The sequence below is a fragment of the Triticum urartu genome, chromosome 2A (assembly GCF_056163025.1).
Source record: "Triticum urartu cultivar PI428250 chromosome 2A, HENAU_Tu73, whole genome shotgun sequence".
NCBI classification, from domain to species: domain Eukaryota; kingdom Viridiplantae; phylum Streptophyta; class Magnoliopsida; order Poales; family Poaceae; genus Triticum; species Triticum urartu.
The window spans coordinates 388913324-388931001 of record NC_141874.1 but is presented as its reverse complement, the minus strand read 5'-3'; the positions used below and the strand labels follow the sequence as shown (position 1 = coordinate 388931001).

General features: G+C 46.9%; 1 protein-coding gene and 1 long non-coding RNA gene across 3 annotated transcripts; both read right to left on the bottom strand.

Moving 5' to 3' along the window:
* Positions 1-7871: 7871 nt before the first annotated feature.
* LOC147985215 (uncharacterized) lies at positions 7872-11246 on the bottom strand. Of its 2 annotated transcripts, none has more exons than XR_015616509.1 (2): positions 10335-11246; positions 7872-8169 (listed from the first exon to the last, which is right to left on the bottom strand). It is a non-coding gene; the product is annotated as an uncharacterized LOC147985215 (long non-coding RNA). The 2 variants fall into 2 exon arrangements; XR_015616510.1 differs by having other exon boundaries at positions 7872-8162.
* A 3241-nt stretch (positions 11247-14487) lies between these two features.
* Positions 14488-15101, bottom strand: LOC125536889 (RNA-directed DNA polymerase homolog). Its single transcript, XM_087541467.1, has 2 exons — positions 14669-15101; positions 14488-14570 (listed from the first exon to the last, which is right to left on the bottom strand). The coding sequence occupies exons 1-2, from the start codon at positions 15099-15101 to the stop codon at positions 14488-14490; spliced, it is 516 nt and encodes a 171-aa protein (XP_087397593.1).
* Between the last annotated feature and the right edge of the window lie 2577 nt (positions 15102-17678).

Sequence of the window (17678 nt, the reverse complement as noted above, 5' to 3'; positions counted from 1 at the left end):
CTAGACCACGAACGGCCATGAGAGCGGGATATTCTGGAGGTCCTGAGCAGGCTGGTGGATCTGCTTGGCGTGGAATTGGCAGGCCTCACAAGATCTCACTAGTTCGGCCGTGTTGTTGAGTGCCATGGGCCAGTAGAACCCGCTGCGGAAAGTCTTGCTGAGCAAGGTGCACGGCGACGAGTGGTTCCCGCAGTCTCCGCCATGTATGTCAGCCAGCAACTCCTTCCCCTGTTCCCTAGAAATGCATCGCAGAGTAACATCATTTGGTCGCTTCCTGTATAGCTCACCGTCCTGAATGCAGTACGTCGTAGCCTGTCGGGCCACACGTTCCGCGTCTTCCTCCTTCTCCAGCAACGTGCCTGGCTTCAGGTATGCCTTGAACTCTTCGATCCAACACCCCTCCTGAGGCTCGAGCGCTAAGAGGATGCGCGCTCCCGAGGTCGGGCTGCAGGCTGGGGCTCCTGAAGCCGGAGGCTGGGGGAGCTCCTCCTGAGATGGCGCCAGCTCCGCAGGCGGAGGTGCTGCCGAAGGCTTGAAGATCTGCTCCTCGAAGATGCCAGGCTCTTGGGGCTGCCGCTTGGATGCTCTTCTAGCGATGTCATCGGCCTCTTTGTTGGTGCCACGAGGTACATGCTGCAGTTCCAGGCCCAGGAACTGCTTCTCCATTTTGTGCACCTCCGCGAGGTATGCCTCCATGTGCTCATCCTTTGACTCGTACACCTTATTGGAGAAGTTGGCGAGGAGCTGCGAGTCTCCCTTGACAGCGAGGGGCTTCACTCCCAAGGCCACTGCCGCTTTGAGGCCGGCAATGAGACCCTCGTACTCTGCGATATTGTTGGAGACCTTCTTGGCCCGCTGGAAGCAGAGCTGCACGATGTAGTAAAGCTTGTCCTGAGTGCGCGAATTGAGCACGGCTCCAACCCCCGCGCCCTGACGCGTGAACGCGTCATTGAAGTACATGGCCCAACCATCTGGCGCCTCGCTTCCTAGCGAGAGGGATCAGTTCTCGCCTGCTTCCAGCTCCGGGGTGTCAGTCCATTTCGCCACGAAGACGGCAAGCGCAGCCTCCTTGATGACTCTGGTTGTGCTGAACTCCAGGTCGAAAGCTTGCAGCTCGATGTTCCATTCGGCAACCCTTCCCGCAGCATTGGGGCTTCTGAGCACTCTCTCCAATGGGTAGGCTGAGACGACCTTGATGGGGTGACCTTGGAAGTAGTGGTGCAGCTTGCGCGAGGCCACCAGGAGTGCGAGCAAGAGCTTCTGAGGCATGGGGTATCGCGCCATCACATCTCGCAGGACTGTGCTAACGAAGTATATTGGGTGCTTGATCAGGGTGGGACAGCTGACGGGGGTTTTAGCTTCCGGGACTGAAGCATTTCCTGCAGGTTTCTGGCTCCTTGGGCTTGATGACCTGTCGTGGCAGCAGCTGTCTCACGGGCATCGTCTTGGTGCTGAGCTACCTCCTCCGGCTTGGCGGCTCCACTTAGCGGGTTCTCGACCTCGCGCCCTTCCCTGAGGGCCACCAACGCCATGCTGGCGGAGTGGGGTGATACGTCTCCAACGTATCTATAATTTTTTATTGCTCCATGCTATATTATCTACTATTTAGGGCAATATTGGGCTTTATTATCCACTTTTATATTACTTTTGGGACTAACCTATTAACCGGAGGCCCAGCCCAGATTTGCTGTTTTATGCCTATTTCAGTATTTTAAAGAAAAGGAATATCAGACGGAGTCAAAACGGAACGAAATCAACTGGAGAAGTTATTTTTGGAAGGAAACACACCTGATGGACTTGGACCCCATGTCAGAAGATACGGGAGCTGCCCACGAGGGTGGGGGGCGCGCCCACCCCCCTAGGGAGCGCCCCCTGCCTCGTGGGGCCCCCGTGGCTCCCCTGACGTGCTTCTTCTGCCTATATAACTCCATATACCCTAAAACTTCCAGAACAGAGATTAGATCGAGAGTTCCGCCACCAGAAGCCTTCGTAGCCACCAAAAGTGAATCGGGACCCTGTTCCAGCACCCTGCCGGAGGGGGGATCCCTCACCGGTGGCCATCTTCATCATCCCGGCGCTCTCCATGATGAGGAGGGAGTAGTTCTCCCTCGGGGCTGAGGGTATGTACCAGTAGCTATGTGTTTGATCTCTCTCTCTCTCTCTCGTGTTCTTGAGATGATACGATCTTGATGTATCGTGAGCTTTGCTATTATAGTTGGATCCTATGTTTCTCCTCCCCCTCTTCTGTCTTGTAATGAATTGAGTTTTCCCCTTGAAGTTATCTTATCGGATTGATTCTTTAAAGATTTGAGAACACTTGATGTATGTCTTGGTGATCAACTTGCGGGTTTCATGACATTGGGAACCTATGCATAGGGGATGGCACACGTTCTCGTCGTGATTCTCTGGTAGAACTTTGGGGCACTCTTTGAGGTCCTTTGTGTTGGTTGAATAGATGAATCTGACATTGTGTGATGCATATCGTATAATAATACCCATGGATACTTGAGCTGACATTGGAGTATCTAGGTGACATTAGGGTTTTGGTTGATTTGTGTCTTAAGGTGTTATTCTAGTACGAACTCTAGGGCTGTTCGTGATACTTATAGGAATAGCCCACCGGATTGATTGGAAAGAATAACTTTGAGGTGGTTTCATACCCTACTATAATCTCTTTGTTCGTTCTCCACTATTAGTGACTTTGGAGTGACTCTTTGTTGCATGTTGAGGGATAGTTATGTGATCCAATTATGTTAGTATTGTTGAGAGGACTTACACTAGCGAAAGTATGAACCCTAGGCCTTGTTTCAACACATTGCAATACCGTTTACTCTCACTTTTATCACTTCCTACCTTGCTGTTTTTATTATTTCAGATTACAAATACCTTTATCTACCATCCATATACCACTTGTATCACCATCTCTTCGCCAAACTAGTGCACCTATACAATTTACCATTGTATTGGGTGTGTTGGGGACACAAGAAACTCTTTGTTATTTGGTTGCAGGGTTGCTTGAGAGAGACCATCTACATCCTACGCCTCCTACGGATTGATAAACCTTAGGTCATCCACTTGAGGGAAATTTGCTACTGTCCTACAAACCTCTGCACTTGGAGGCCCAACAACGTCTACAAGAAGAAGGTTGTGTAGTAGACATCAAGCTCTTTTCTGGCGCCGTTGCCGGGGAGGTGAGTGCTTGAAGGTATATCTTTAGATCTTGCAATCGAGTCTTTTATTTTCTTGTTTTATCACTAGTTTAGTTTATAAAAGGAAATTACAAAAAAATGGAATTAAGTTTGTCTCATACGCTTCACCTTTTTAATATCTTTCGTGAGTATGATGGAAAGGATAATTGTGCTCAAGTGCTAGAAGAAGAAATCTATAAAATGTTTGGCACTAAATATTTGAATGATGAGCATGATTGCAATGTTGTTAGTACAAATTCTTTGAATATCCATAATACTAATGATGATTGCACTAGTTATGATGAAAATGCCTCCTATAAACATGTCAATTTTTGTGGAGTAGACTGGGTTTGCAAGTACACACCAAATAGGGAAGATAGATATTGCAAGAGGCATAAGTACTTTGGAACCAAATTGTTGCAGGAAGAGCTAGATGAATGTGCTAAAAGATTCAATATTTATCGTGCTCCTTGTGAACTTTGCAATGAACATGGTCATTTAAAGCTCCAATGCTATTTGTTTCATGATCAAGTCGTGTCCAAATATTGTGATAATTTGATTACCCTTGAGCATCATAAAGAGCTTAGCCTTCTTTTGGGTTATGAATAAATGAAACGTATAACTAAGGATATTCCAAAATTTGCCCTTGATAAAGTTCTTGATTTTGATCTAGAAAATATTTATATGTATTATGCGGTGAATTGCATTGAAAATCCTTATATTTCCAATTACATAAAGAAAAGAAAACAAATAGAGGATGAAGAGAATACTAATGAAAGGGAAGAGACTTCCCAATATCCTCCTATTATTTCTTATGATGAATCAGGTAACGAGGAGGAGCCTCCTATTCAACCACTCTCATTAATAAGGAGCTTGAAAAAGAGTATTGAACCCCCACATGATGTGGTGAAGAGGAAGAAAAGAAAAAGGAAGAGAGGTAAAAAGGTATCTCTCCCAAATAAAGTTGCTCCAATTATTGCCGTGCCTCATGAAAATGAAGATGATACACTTTATGATGATCTCGTTATGCCTATTGCTTGTTGTGATGATTATGATTGGGAAGACAATGATACTTATTATGATCTTGAAAATCTTTTTGGTACTTGCTTGGAAGAATATGATAATAATGTTTGCTTTATTATTGGTGCTATCCATACTATTAACGATGAGAGTGATTATGCTTATGATAAGAAAAGGCCCAAGCTTGGGGAAGCTATGTTTAATAAGGATGACATATTTGAGAATATATTTCCTGCAATTAATGTTTGTCCCAAGCTTGCGGAAGCTATGATTTATGAAGATGATATTTTTAGTCTCCCAAGTTTTGATATGCAAGTTTATAATAATGATAGCATGCCTCCTACTTATGATAATTATTGTGATGATACATATGCTATAAAAAGTAGTGATTATATTTATAAAACTTGTCATTATTATGATTACCCCTTCTCTGAATATTACTCTTTTAATGTGGAAACAATTTATAATATTCAAGTCTCTTATGATACTCCCACTATCCCGAAAGAGAAGAATTTTGCTTGTGTGGAGAGTAGTAAATTTTCTATGCTTGTAGATCATGTAAAGAATGCTTTAGGTACTGGTTATATTGTTTAATTCATTCATGATGCTACTGAAAATTATTATGAGGGAGGAATATATGCTTGTAGGAATTGCAATAATATCAAGTTTCCTCTCTATGTGCTTAAAGTTTTGAAGTTATGCTTCTTTTACCTTCCTATGCAAGTTGATTCTTGTTCCCATAAGTTGTTTGCTCACAAAATCCCTATGCATAGGAAGCATGTTAGACTTAAATGTGATAGTCATATTCTTCATGATGCTCTCTTTATATTTCAATTCTTATCTTCTATATGAGCATCATTGAAATCATCATGCCTAGCTAGGGGCGTTAAACGATAGCGCTTGTTGGGAGCCAACCCAATTTTATTTTTATTCCTTGCCTTTTGTTCCTGTTTAGTAATAAATAATTCATATAGCCTCTGTTTAGATGTGTTTTTATGCTTTTAATTAGTGTTTGTGCCAAGTAGAACCTTTGGGAAGACTTGGGGAAAGTCTTGTTGATCATGCTGTAAAAAACAGAAACTTTAGCGCTCACGAGAATTGCTGCCATTTTTATTTGGAGAGTTCTATTTAGTTAATTCTTTTTTCAGATGATTAATAGATAAATTCCTCAGGTCCAGCAATTTATTTGAGAATTTTATGAGTTCCAGAAGTATACGTTTGATCCAGATTACTACAGACTGTTCTGTTTTTGACAGATTCTGTTTTCATTGTGTTGTTTGCTTATTTTGATGAATCTATGGCTAGTAAAATAGTTTATAAACCATAGAGAAGTTGGAATACAGTAGGTTTAACACCAATATAAATAAATAATGAGTTCATTACAGTACCTTGAAGTGGTGATTTATTTTCTTATACTAACGAAGCTTACGAGTTTTCTGTTAAGTTTTGTGTTGTGAAGTTTTCAAGTTTTGGGTAAGGATTCGATGGACTATGGAATAAGGAGTGGAAAGAGCCTAAGCTTGGGGATTCCCAAGGCACCCCAAGGTAATATTCAAGGATAGCCAAGAGCCTAAGCTTGGGGATGCCCCGGAAGGCATCCCCTCTTTCGTCTTCGTTCATCGGTAACTTTACTTGGAGCTATATTTTTATTCGCCACATGATATGTGTTTTGCTTGGAGCATCAATTTATTTTGTTAGGATTTTCTTGTTGTTATTTATAACAATGTTTTGCATCTTTTATTTCAATAAAAGTGGCATTGATAGCCTTTACTATGCCTATGTTACAAGTATACATGTTGCTGTTTGAAAACAGAAAGTTTACCGCTGTTGCAATAATTCCCTAGAAAAGTCAGAATGTGATAAAATGATGAAATCTTTTGAATATTAAGCTCTGATAAATTTACTACAGTGGGAATTTTCTTTCATGATTTTTGGAGCTAGGGAAGTATGGATGTTGCAGCATTCTTTACAGACTATCCTGTTTAGGCAGATTGCTGTTATGTTTGCATTGTTTGCATATGGTTGCTTCTTTAATGATTCTATTTGAGAATAGGACTATTAAATGTGCAGAGTAATTTAGTATGAAATGTTGAATAATAATTTTAGGGGTTTGCTACAGTAGAGTATGATAAGGTTTTTGCAATGGTTTATACTAACCTATCTCACGAGTCCTTGTTGAGTTTTGTGTGGATGAAGCTTTTGAGATTTAGGGAGACTGTGATATGAGAGGAATTAAGGAGACACAAAAGCTCAAGCTTGGGGATGCCCAAGGCACCCCAAGATAATATTTCAAGAAGTCTCAAGCATCTAAGCTTGGGGATGCCCCGGTTGGCATCCCACCTTTCTTCTTCAACAACTATCGGTTAGTATCGGTTGATCCTAAGTTTTTGCTTCTTCACATGATGTTTGCTATTCTTAGATGTCATTTTATTTTGCTTTGCTTGCTGTCTGAATAGAGTACCAAGATCTGAAATTATTAAATGTTAGAGAGTCTTCACATAGTTGCATAATTATTCGACTACTCATTGATCTTCACTTAAATCTTTCGGAGTAGTTTGTCATTTGCTCTAGTGCTTCACTTATATCTTTTAGAGCATGGTGCTAGTTTTATTTTGAAGAAATAGATGAACTCTCATGCTTCACTTAGATTATTTTGAGAGTCTTAAATAGCATGGTAATTTGCTTAAAATCCTAATATGCTAGGTATTCAAGAATAATAAAATTCTCTTATGAGTGTGTTGAATACTAAGAGAAGTTTGATACTTGATGATTGTTTTGAGATATGAGGATGGTAATATTAGAGTCATGCTAGTTGAGTAGTTGTGAATTTGAGAAATACTTGTGTTGAAGTTTGTGATTCCCGTAGCATGCACGTATGGTGAACCGTTATGTGATGAAAGTCGGAGCATGATTTATTTACTGATTGCCTTCCTTATGAGTGGCGGTCGGGGACAAGCGATGGTCTTTTCCTACCAATCTATCCCCCTAGGAGCATGCGCGTAGTACTTTGTTTCGATAACTAATAGATTTTTGCAATAAGTATGTGAGTTCTTTATGACTAATGTTGAGTCCATTGACTATATGCCCTCTCACCCTTCCACCATTGCTAGCCTCTCTAGTACCACGCAACTTTCGCCGGTACCATAAACCCACCATATACCTTCCTCAAAACAGGCACCATACCTACCTATTATGGCATTTCCATAGCCATTGCGAGATATATTGCCATGCAACTTTCCACCGTTCTGGTTATTATGACACACTCCATCATTGTCATATTGCTTAGCATGATCATGTAGTTGACATTGTATTTGTGGCAAAGCCACCGTTCATAATTCTTTCATACTTGTCACTCTTGATTCATTGCACATCCCGGTACACCACCGGAGGCATTCATATAGAGTCATATCTTTGTTCTAGTATCGAGTTGTATCACTGAGTTGTAAAAAAATAGAAGTGTGATGATCATCATTCAATAGAGCATTGTCCCAAAAAAGAGAAAGGCCATAAAAAATAAAGGCCAAATAAAAAAAAGGAAAGGCCAAATAAAAAAATAAATAAATAAAAGGGACAATGCTACTGTAACGCCCTCGATGCGGCTATATCTCCCACGTGTCGAAGCACAACTTAGAGGCATAACCGCATTGAAAGCAATGTCGCAAGTGAGGTAATCTTCACACAACCCATGTAATACATAAGGGAAAAAGATACATAGTTGGCTTACAATCGCCACTTCACACAATTACAGGAATAAAGCATTACATCAACCAGATACAATCAAGGTCCGACTACGGAACCAAAATAAAAGAAGAACCCCAAATGCGACAAAGGTCCCTGATCGACCCCAACTGGGCTCCACTACTGATCAACTAGAACGAAACAACACAAAGGACAAGATCTTCAAAGAACTCCTCCTTAAGCTTGGTTGCGTCATCTGCACGGACTCATCGGGACCTGCAAGCTGGTTTTGGAAGAATCTGTGAGTCACGGGGACTCAGCAATCTCACACCCTCGCGATCAAGACTATTTAAGCTTATGGGTAGGGTAAAAGGTATGAGGTGGAGTTGCAGCAAGCGACTAGCATATTTGGTGGCTAACATACGCAAATGAGAGCGAGAAGAGAAGGCAAAAGCACGGTCGAACAACTATGATCAAGAAGTGATCCTAGAACAACCTATGTCAAGCATTACTCCAACACCGTGTTCACTTCCCGGACTCCGCCGGAAAGAGACCATCGCGGTTACACACGCGGTTGATGCATTTTAATTAAGGTCAACTTCAGGCTTTCTACAACCGGACATTAACAAATTCCCATCTGCCCATAACCGCGGGCACGGCTTTCAAAAGTTCAAAACCCTGCAGGGGTGTCCCAACTTTGCCCATAACAAGCTCTCACAGTCAATGAAGGATAATCCTTCTAGCGGGAAGACCCGATCAGACTCGGAATCCCGGTTACAAGATATTTCGACAAGGTAAAACTAAACCAGCAACACTGCCCGAATGTGCCGACAAATCCCGATAGGAGCTGCACATATCTCTTTCTCAGGGCACACTCAGATTGTCTTAGGTACGGGTAGGCCAGCCCAGAGTTGCCCCTGGTGGCCACCGGCAGCTGACAGGTTGGACCAACACTCAGAGGAGCACTGGCCCGGGGGGGGGGGGGGTTAAAATAAAGATGACCCTTGAGTCTGCAGAACCCAAGGGAAAGAAAAGGGGTAGCTGGAGAATGGTAAAACCAATGTTGGGCATTGCTGGAGGAGTTTTACTCAAGGCGAACTGTCAAGGGGTTCCCATTATTACCCAAGCACGTAAGGAACGCAAAATCCAGGAACATAACACCGATATGACGGAAACTAGGGCGGCAAGAGTGGAACAAAACACTAGGCATAAGGTCGAGCCTTCCACCCTTTACCAAGTATATAGATGCATTAATTAAATAAGACATATTGTGATATCCCAACAAGTAAACAGGTTCCAACAAGGAACAACATCTCCATGTTCCAACAAGGAACAAACTTCGATCTTCACCTGCAACTAACAACGCTACAAGCGGGGCTGAGCAAAGCGGTAACATAGCCAAACAACGGTTTGCTAGGACAAGGTGGGTTAGAGGCTTGGTTCAACAATATAGGAGGCATGATAAGCAAGTGGTAGGTATCGCAGCATAGGCATAGAAAAAGAGCGAGCAACTAGCAAGCAAAGATAGAAGTGATTTCGAGGGTATGGTCATCTTGCCTGAGATCCCGCAAGGAAGAAGAACGAGTCCATGAAGAAGACAAACGAACGTAGCCAACGGATCCTCACAAACTCAACGTTACCAGATTACCGAGAAGAAGTACACCGGAAAGAAAGCAAACAACAAAGTAATCAACCACCACATAACATGGCATGATGCACAACCAAGTATGATGCATGTCCGGTTTAAATATGCATGGCATGGCAAAGTGCACAAGCAATCCTACAAATTAAGTGGAGATCAATATGAAATGGAGTTGCATATTGAAGAAAACACCACATGACTTATTTAGTTCTCTCTCGTTTATGTACCCAAAAGATTAAATGTTGATTAACATGGCAAGAGGGTGAAGCAAAAGATAACTACCTATCTAGGCAAGTTTAAATGAGGCCGGAACAACATACAACAAGTCCGGAAACAAACCTCATGTGCAATTTAAGGATTTGGTACTGTTCTGCCCCCAATCATATTTTAGAGTTGTTAAACATGCAAAGTAAAGGCACCATGTTAAACTAGGCAAAATTCTACCCCATTTACATATAAAGATTATTAAAATCCGAGCTACGGTTATTTAGTTATGAATTAAAGCATTTTAGCATGTCCATACAACAAATTAAAGCAAACATCAGTTTAAACATTGTAAACATGCATGAAAGTTGGATAATGTGAAACTAGATGAAATTCTAGTCAAGTTACATATATAAATTATTTAGATCCGATGCACGGTTGTGAAGATATTAAATGCATGAAGTTTAGGGACCATTCTGCAAAACTGGCACTCTGTGGGAAAATAGCTAAATTCGCTGGACAGGAAAAAAAATATAAAAATGGGCCGAATCTGGGCAGCCCGACAGCAGGAAAAAAAAGGGGCGTCGGCGGGGTGGCCTCACCATGGGCTCGGCCCGGTCAGCGAGGGAGGTTGGTGGCGGCCTAGCGGGCAGGCCGGCTTAGGCACGCTGGGCCGACGCGAGGCCCATCTAGCGCACACCAGTGAGCGGTACAATGCTGCCCATCTTGTTCGACAGAGAAACAAAGCACGGCAAGTTCAGAGAAGGGGCGAAGCAGGGGAGTCGGCGGGCGACGTAGGCGACCTCCGGCGACGTACTTGGGTGGCGGGGAGGAGTCCTGCTGGCTCCAGCGAGTTGCTGGTTGCCGGCGACGGTCGCGGTCATGGACGAGGGGGTAGGCGCTCGATTTGGCGAGGAGGCAGAGTTCCTTCGGCGGTGCGCGCTGGGACTTGGCGGCAGGGCGACGACTTGCGCGGACTCGGAGCGACGAGGAGTACGAGGGTGACATGGTGCTGGCGACGGGCTCGGCACGACTCCGGTGAAAAGATGAAGCAGGGAGGTCGCGGAGGTGAAGATCCACGGAGGCTGCGAGCTTGCCGGCGGGGACGAGCGCAACTCCTCCGGGCTTCCCTGCGAGAAGAGACAGACACGAGAGAGGGATTAGAGAGAGAGAGAGAGAAAGGTAGGAGAAGGAAGGGAAGAAGGACAGGGAGAAGGCCGGTCCTGGTGGTCTGGCGATCACCGGCGCTGGAGGCAGGGTGGTCCGGCAAGCAGGGGCCGGAGATGAGTCGGCAGAGCGGCACGGATCGGGTGGTCAGGCAGGTTGATGAGGTGCAGAGAGGCAGCGGGGCGCAGCTGGCTGGGCCTCGGGCGCGAGGGATCAGGAGCTGTGGTTGGTCGGCGGCGGAAATCCAGGGAGGTTGCTGGATTGGATCTGAGGAAGAAGGTGGTTAGCCGGTTGGAGTGGATGGATTGGATCGGGGATCCCGAGGGAGATGCGGCGGCGGCTGAAAGGACAAGTCCCTAGATTTTAGGGTTGCTGATTTATATAGTAGGTGGGTTAGGTTAGGGGCTAAACCGGTCCCTTCGATTAAAATCGTACGGTCAGGGTAAATAGGCTAGGGAGTCCAATTAACAAAACGGAGATGTTTTGTAGACGTTTGGGGATGATAAGGATCCAACGGTGACGACTGTCCGGGTCGGGTCCGGGACAACTTTCGGACGTGCGTGAGGAGGGCCGCGGGCTGACGAGAGAGGTTAGATTAGGTCTGGCGGATTGTGAAGAGCGGGTTGGTCTGAGAGAAGAGGGGAGAGATGCAGCCCGGCACGGTTTCCGGAGACCGAAAACGTCCGACGTTAGACCGGCTACCATTGCCGCTATAGTTTAACGGTTGGGCTATCAAACAAACTCCGAATGCGATGAAACTTGACAGGCGGTCTATGTACACTATAATAAGACCACACGTCAACTCTCATCCCATTCAGAGAACATTTTACGGCCACTTATAAAATAATATTTCGGACGTGCCGCGGGCGCGTGCAAGTGTGTCTGGGCTCAGAACGGACAACGGACGGAACTGGAAGACCCGGACGGATGCATGTTTTGAAAACATGATGATGCAATGCACATGATGACATGACAAGATGCAACACGCAAGCGAATGACAAGGAAACAACAGCGAATAACTGGAGGACACCTGGCGCAATGGTCTCGGGCGTCACAGCTACTATCCTTTTTCCACACTTGTGCTTCAAAGTAGCACCATGTTCTTCATATAGAGAGTCTCATATGTTGTCACTTTCATATACTAGTGGGAATTTTTCATTATAGAACTTGGCTTGTATATTCCAATGATGGGCTTCCTCAAAATGCCCTAGGTCTTCGTGATCAAGCGAGTTGGATGCACACCCACTAGTTTCTTTTGTTGAGCTTTCATATACTTATAGCTCTAGTGCATCCGTTGCATGGCAATCCCTACTCACTCACATTGATGTCTATTGATGGGCATCTCCATAGCCCGTTGATACGCCTAGTTGATGTGAGACTATCTTCTCCCTTTTTGTCTTCTCCACAACCACCATTCTATTCCACCTATAGTGCTATGTCCATGGCTCACGCTCATGTATTCCGTGAAGATTGAAAAAGTTTGAGAACATCAAAAGTATGAAACAATTGCTTGGCTTGTCATCGGGGCTGTGCATGATTTAAATATTTTGTGTGGTGAAGATGGAGCATAGCCAGACTATATGATTTTGTAGGGATAGCTCTCTTTGGCCATGTTATTTTGAGAAGACATAATTGCTTAGTTAGTATGCTTGAAGTATTATTATTTCTATGTCAATATGAACTTTTGTCTTGAATCTTATGGATCTGAATATTCTTGCCACGATTAAGAAGAATCACATTGAAATTATGCCAACTAGCATTCCACATCAAAAATTATCTTTTTATCATTTACCTACTCGAGGACGAGCAGGAATTAAGCTTGGGGATGCTTGATACGTCTCCAACGTATCTATAATTTTTGATTGCTCCATGCTATATTATCTACTGTTTTAGGCAATATTGGGCTTTATTATCCACTTTTATATTACTTTTGGGACTAACCTATTAACCGGAGGCCCAGCCCAGATTTGCTGTTTTATGCCTATTTCAGTGTTTTGAAGAAAAGGAATATCAGACGGAGTCGAAACAGAACGAAATCAACTAGAGAAGTTATTTTTGGAAGGAAACACACCTGATGGACTTGGACCCCACATCAGAAGATACGGGAGCTGCCCACGAGGGTGGGGGGCGCGCCCACCCCCCTAGGGCGCGCCCCCTGCCTCGTGGGGCCCCCGTGGCTCCCCTGACGTGCTTCTTCTGCCTATATAACTCCATATACCCTAAAACTTCCAGAACAGAGATTAGATCGAGAGTTCCATCGCCAGAAGCCTTCGTAGCCACCAAAAGTGAATCGGGACCCTGTTCCGGCACCCTGCCAGAGGGGGGATCCCTCACCGGTGGCCATCTTCATCATCCCGGCGCTCTCCATGACAAGGAGGGAGTAGTTCTCCCTCGGGGCTGAGGGTATGTACCAGTAGCTATGTGTTTGATCTCTCTCTCTCTCTCTCTCGTGTTCTTGAGATGATGCGATCTTGATGTATCATGAGCTTTGCTATTATAGTTGGATCCTATGTTTCTCCTCCCCCTCTTCTCTCTTGTAATGAATTGAGTTTTCCCCTTGAAGTTATCTTATCGGATTGAGTCTTTAAAGATTTGAGAACACTTGATGTATGTCTTGGTGATCAACTTGCGGGTTTCGTGACATTGGGAACCTATGCATAGGGGTTGGCACACGTTCTTGTCGTGATTCTCTGGTAGAACTTTGGGGCACTCTTTGAGGTCCTTTGTGTTGGTTGAATAGATGAATCTGAGATTGCGTGATGCATATCGTATAATCATACCCACGGATACTTGAGGTGACATTGGAGTATCTAGGTGACATTAGGGTTTTGGTTGATTTGTGTCTTAAGGTGTTCGTACGAACTCTAGGGCTGTTTGTGACATTTATAGGAATAGCCCACTGGATTGATTGGAAAGAATAACTTTGAGGTGGTTTCGTACCCTACCATAATCGCTTCGTTCGTTCTCCGCTATTAGTGACTTCGGAGTGACTCTTTGTTGCATGTTGAGGGATAGTTATGTGATCCAATTATGTTAGTATTGTTGAGAGGACTTACACTAGCGAAAATATGAACCCTAGGCCTTGTTTCAACACATTGCAATACCGTTTATGCTCACTTTTATCACTTCCTACCGTGCTGTTTTTATTATTTCAGATTACAAATACCTTTATCTACATCCATATACCACTTGTATCACCATCTCTTCGCCGAACTAGTGCACCTATACAATTTACCATTGTATTGGGTGTGTTGGGGACACAAGAGACTCTTTGTTATTTGGTTGCAGGGTTGCTTGAGAGAGACCATCTTCATCCTACGCCTCCTACGGATTGATAAACCTTAGGCCATCCACTTGAGGGAAATTTGCTACTGTCCTACAAACCTCTGCACTTGGAGGCCCAACAACGCCTACAAGAAGAAGGTTGTGTAGTAGACATCATGGGGTGTGGCAGACAGGTAGAGCACCAAGGGCTCGCGAGGATGAGGAGCCACCATTACCGACGGGCTGGTCAAATATCTCTTGACGTCTTGAAATTCCAAGTCGGCTTCGTGGGTCCATTCGAACGGACCCTTCTTCTTCATCAGCTTAAAGAACGGCAATGCACGCTCCCCTAACTTGGAGATGAAGCATCCCAGCGAAGTCACGCAGCTTGCAAGCTTCTGCATCTCCTTGAGGTTTTGTGGTGGGCTCATGTCTTCAATTGCCTTGACCTTCTCCAGGTTGGCCTCGATCCCCCTATGAGACACGAGGAAGCCTAGCAACTTGCCTGAAGGGACACCAAACATGCACTTCTCCAGGTTGAGCCGCAAGTCCACCTGGCGCAGGCTCGCGAATGTCTCCTCCAGGTCCTGAATCAGAGTTCTTGCCTCCCGTGATTTCACCACAATGTCGTCGACATAGGCCTCAGCGTTTCTTCTGAGCTGCTGCCCCAGGGCGATGTGCATCAGTCGTTGGAAGGTTGCTCCTGCGTTGCACAGCCCGAATGGTATGTAGGTGTAGCAGTACACCCCACACGGGGTCAGGAAGGCTGTCTTTTCCTCGTCTTCCACCTCCATCTTGATCTGGTGGTAGCCTGAGAATGCATCCAGGAAACACAGCAGGCCGCACTCGGAAGTGAAGTCGACAATCTGGTCAATGCGCGGCAGCGGGAATGGGTCTTGAGGGCAAGCTTTGCCGAGGTTGGTGAAATTGACACACATGCACTCCTTCCCTCCTTTCTTTGGCGCAACGACCGGGTTCGCCGGCCACTCTGGGTACCGGACTTCGCGAATGACACCCGCTGCCTCCAGCTTGCGAGTTTCCTAAATGATGAAGGACTGCTTCTCTGTGGATTGCCGCCTTGCCCTTTGCTTCATAGGGCGCATGTTGGGGCACACCCTCAGGTGATGCTCGATCACTTTCCTCGGGACCCCAGCCACCTGCTTGGGTTCCCAGGCAAATACTTCCCTTTTCGCCCACAAGAAGTCCACCAACTCTTTTCCCTGATCTAGGGCGAGGTCGGCGCCTGTGGTGAAGGTGGCGGCAGACGCCCCGTCTTTGTCGACCGATATCTGCTTCGTCCTGGCTTGACCCTGAGTGAACAGCGGCTTCTTCTTGGTCGGTGCAGCCCCCTTGATTCTGGACACCGCCTTGTCGGTCGGGCAAGCTGCCGTCGTAGCCCTGAAGGTGAGCTTGAGGGCCTCCATGGCTTCCTTCGTGTCCCCGACCATGGTGAGGACGTCCTTACTTCCTGGCATCCTCATGAGGTTGCCGGCTGGATGAGTGGCCGCCATGAACTGGGCCAGCGCCGGGTACCCGAGGATGCCATTGTACGGCAAGTCGATGTGGGTGATGCCGAAGTCGATCAGCTCGGTGCGGTAGTTGTCGCGTGTGCCGAAGGTCACGGGGGCGGATCTACCCCAGGTGGTCGGAGGAGCCGCCACTGACCCCGAAAAAAGGCTTGCTGGGGTGGAGCCACTCGAGTGGTACGTGAAGGAGGCTGAAAGCCTCTACAGAGAGCATGTTGAGGCCGGCGCCGCCATCGATGTGGGTCTTGGTAACGGCTACGCCACAGATGGTGGGCGTGTAGAACATCGGGAGCACGCCCGAGCCGACGGTGTTGACTGGGTGATCCCCCGAGCTGAAGATCAGGTCGGCCTTGGGCGCCGCCCAATCCGGGGGAGCCCATACTGCATGGAGGCGGCGCTGATCTGGCGAAAGAACGCATTGATTTTTCAATCCGAGGGTGGCGCATGCGAGCCACCGAGGAGAGCAGCGACGATTGGGGGTGCTAGTCCCCTGAAGTGCATGATGAAGAGGTCGCGCAGCTCCTCCCAAGAGGCCACGGAAGATTCTGGCAGATGGAGGAGCCAGGCGCGCGGTACGCCAACTAGGGCCATTGGGAGCCAGTTGGCCATGACCTTACCGCCACCTCCAGCCTCCAAGACGGCTTCCTCGTACGCCAGCAGGAAGGCCGCCGGATCCGCTGTGCCATCGTAACGGGGCGGCATCTCCGGCTTGAACTTGTGCGGCCACTGCACCCGCCTTGCGGCGGGGGTGAAGGCCCGGAGCCCTCCGGTGCTGCAGAGGGCGCCCGTCGATCCATTCGGAGAAGGGGGGGCGTCCATGGGAGTCGGTCGGAGAGGCGAGGCCGACGAGGGGAAAGGCTCCGGCACACCCCCTACCTGTCGCGCCAAATGTCGGATTTCGGGTTCCGGCAAAACCCTTGAGGTTCAAACACCGGGGTGCGCACGAAGATCTTCCCCCTCTCAAGCTCGCACACTCAATGATCTCACGGCCTAGCTTGACAAACCCAAAGAACACGAGACACAAGATTTATAATGGTTCGGGCCACCGTTGTGGTGTAATACCCTACTCCAGTGTGGTGTGGTGGATTGCCTCTTGGGCTGAGGATGAATAGTTACAAGGGAATAACAGCCTCCTGAGGAGAGGTGCTCTCGTGCTTGGTGAGCTTGTCTAGTTGAGGATGATCTTCTCTCCCCTTTCCCTTGGTGGTGGCTAGTCCTATTTATAGAGGCCCTGGTCCTCTTCCCAAATATTGAGCGGGAAGGGATCCCACAATGACCAAATTCGAAGGGAGACAACTAGTACAAGTTATCCTGACAAAAGTAGTCTTCGCTTGCCAAAGGCTCTGGTGGTGACGCCGTCTTGGGCTCCACGGTGACCTCCGTCCCGCCGTCCTGTTGGTCTTGGTCTTGTTGCACCATTATGGAAACCTTTCACTGATGCCTTGGAACTCCTCGCCTGCGCTTGCCTCCTTAATGCCAAAGAGGAAACAAGGACACTGTGCGTGATGGCGCCCGCCTAGCGCCCGCCGGGTCTCGATCGTCATGGCTTGCATCACTAGAACCTCGTGAGGTTCGCCTTGCCTTGATCTCTCCGCCCCTCACGAGCCAGCCTGGTGAGGCCACCTCGGAGGAGGCCTTCCATAGTCTGTCACGCGAGGCTTGGCCCCTCACGAGGGTCTTGAATGTTTTGCTGGCGAAGCTGGGCCGTACGGGGCCGCTGGTCAAGCCACGCAGCGGGCCGCATGCAGGCAAGTCTGGGGACCCCCGTTCCCAGAATGCCGACACTTTCAGATCGAGATTCCGAACTTGTTAAGGCCCTCCAAGGAGTGAAGGCTGCCCGGGTTGAAGACCAAGGCGCCTTCCGAGAGATCGAAGAGGCAAAGCAGATCGCGGCGGGTGAGGCCTTTAACATGCAAAGCAAATTTGTAAGGAGGAGGTACATATTACTGACCCGCGTTTGGAGTTCTCCAGGGGCGTTTGTGGATCTAC

What these genes read in the sequence shown, in the direction of transcription:
- LOC125536889 (XM_087541467.1), bottom strand. Translation starts at nt 15,101, where the DNA reads ATGTGTGTCAATTTCACCAACCTCGGCAAAGCTTGCCCTCAAGACCCA. An exon ending in CATGTTTGGTGTCCCTTCAG is followed by an intron (nt 14,571 to 14,668) that starts GCAAGTTGCTAG and finishes CAAAACCTCAAG; the next exon opens with GAGATGCAGAAGCTTGCAAG.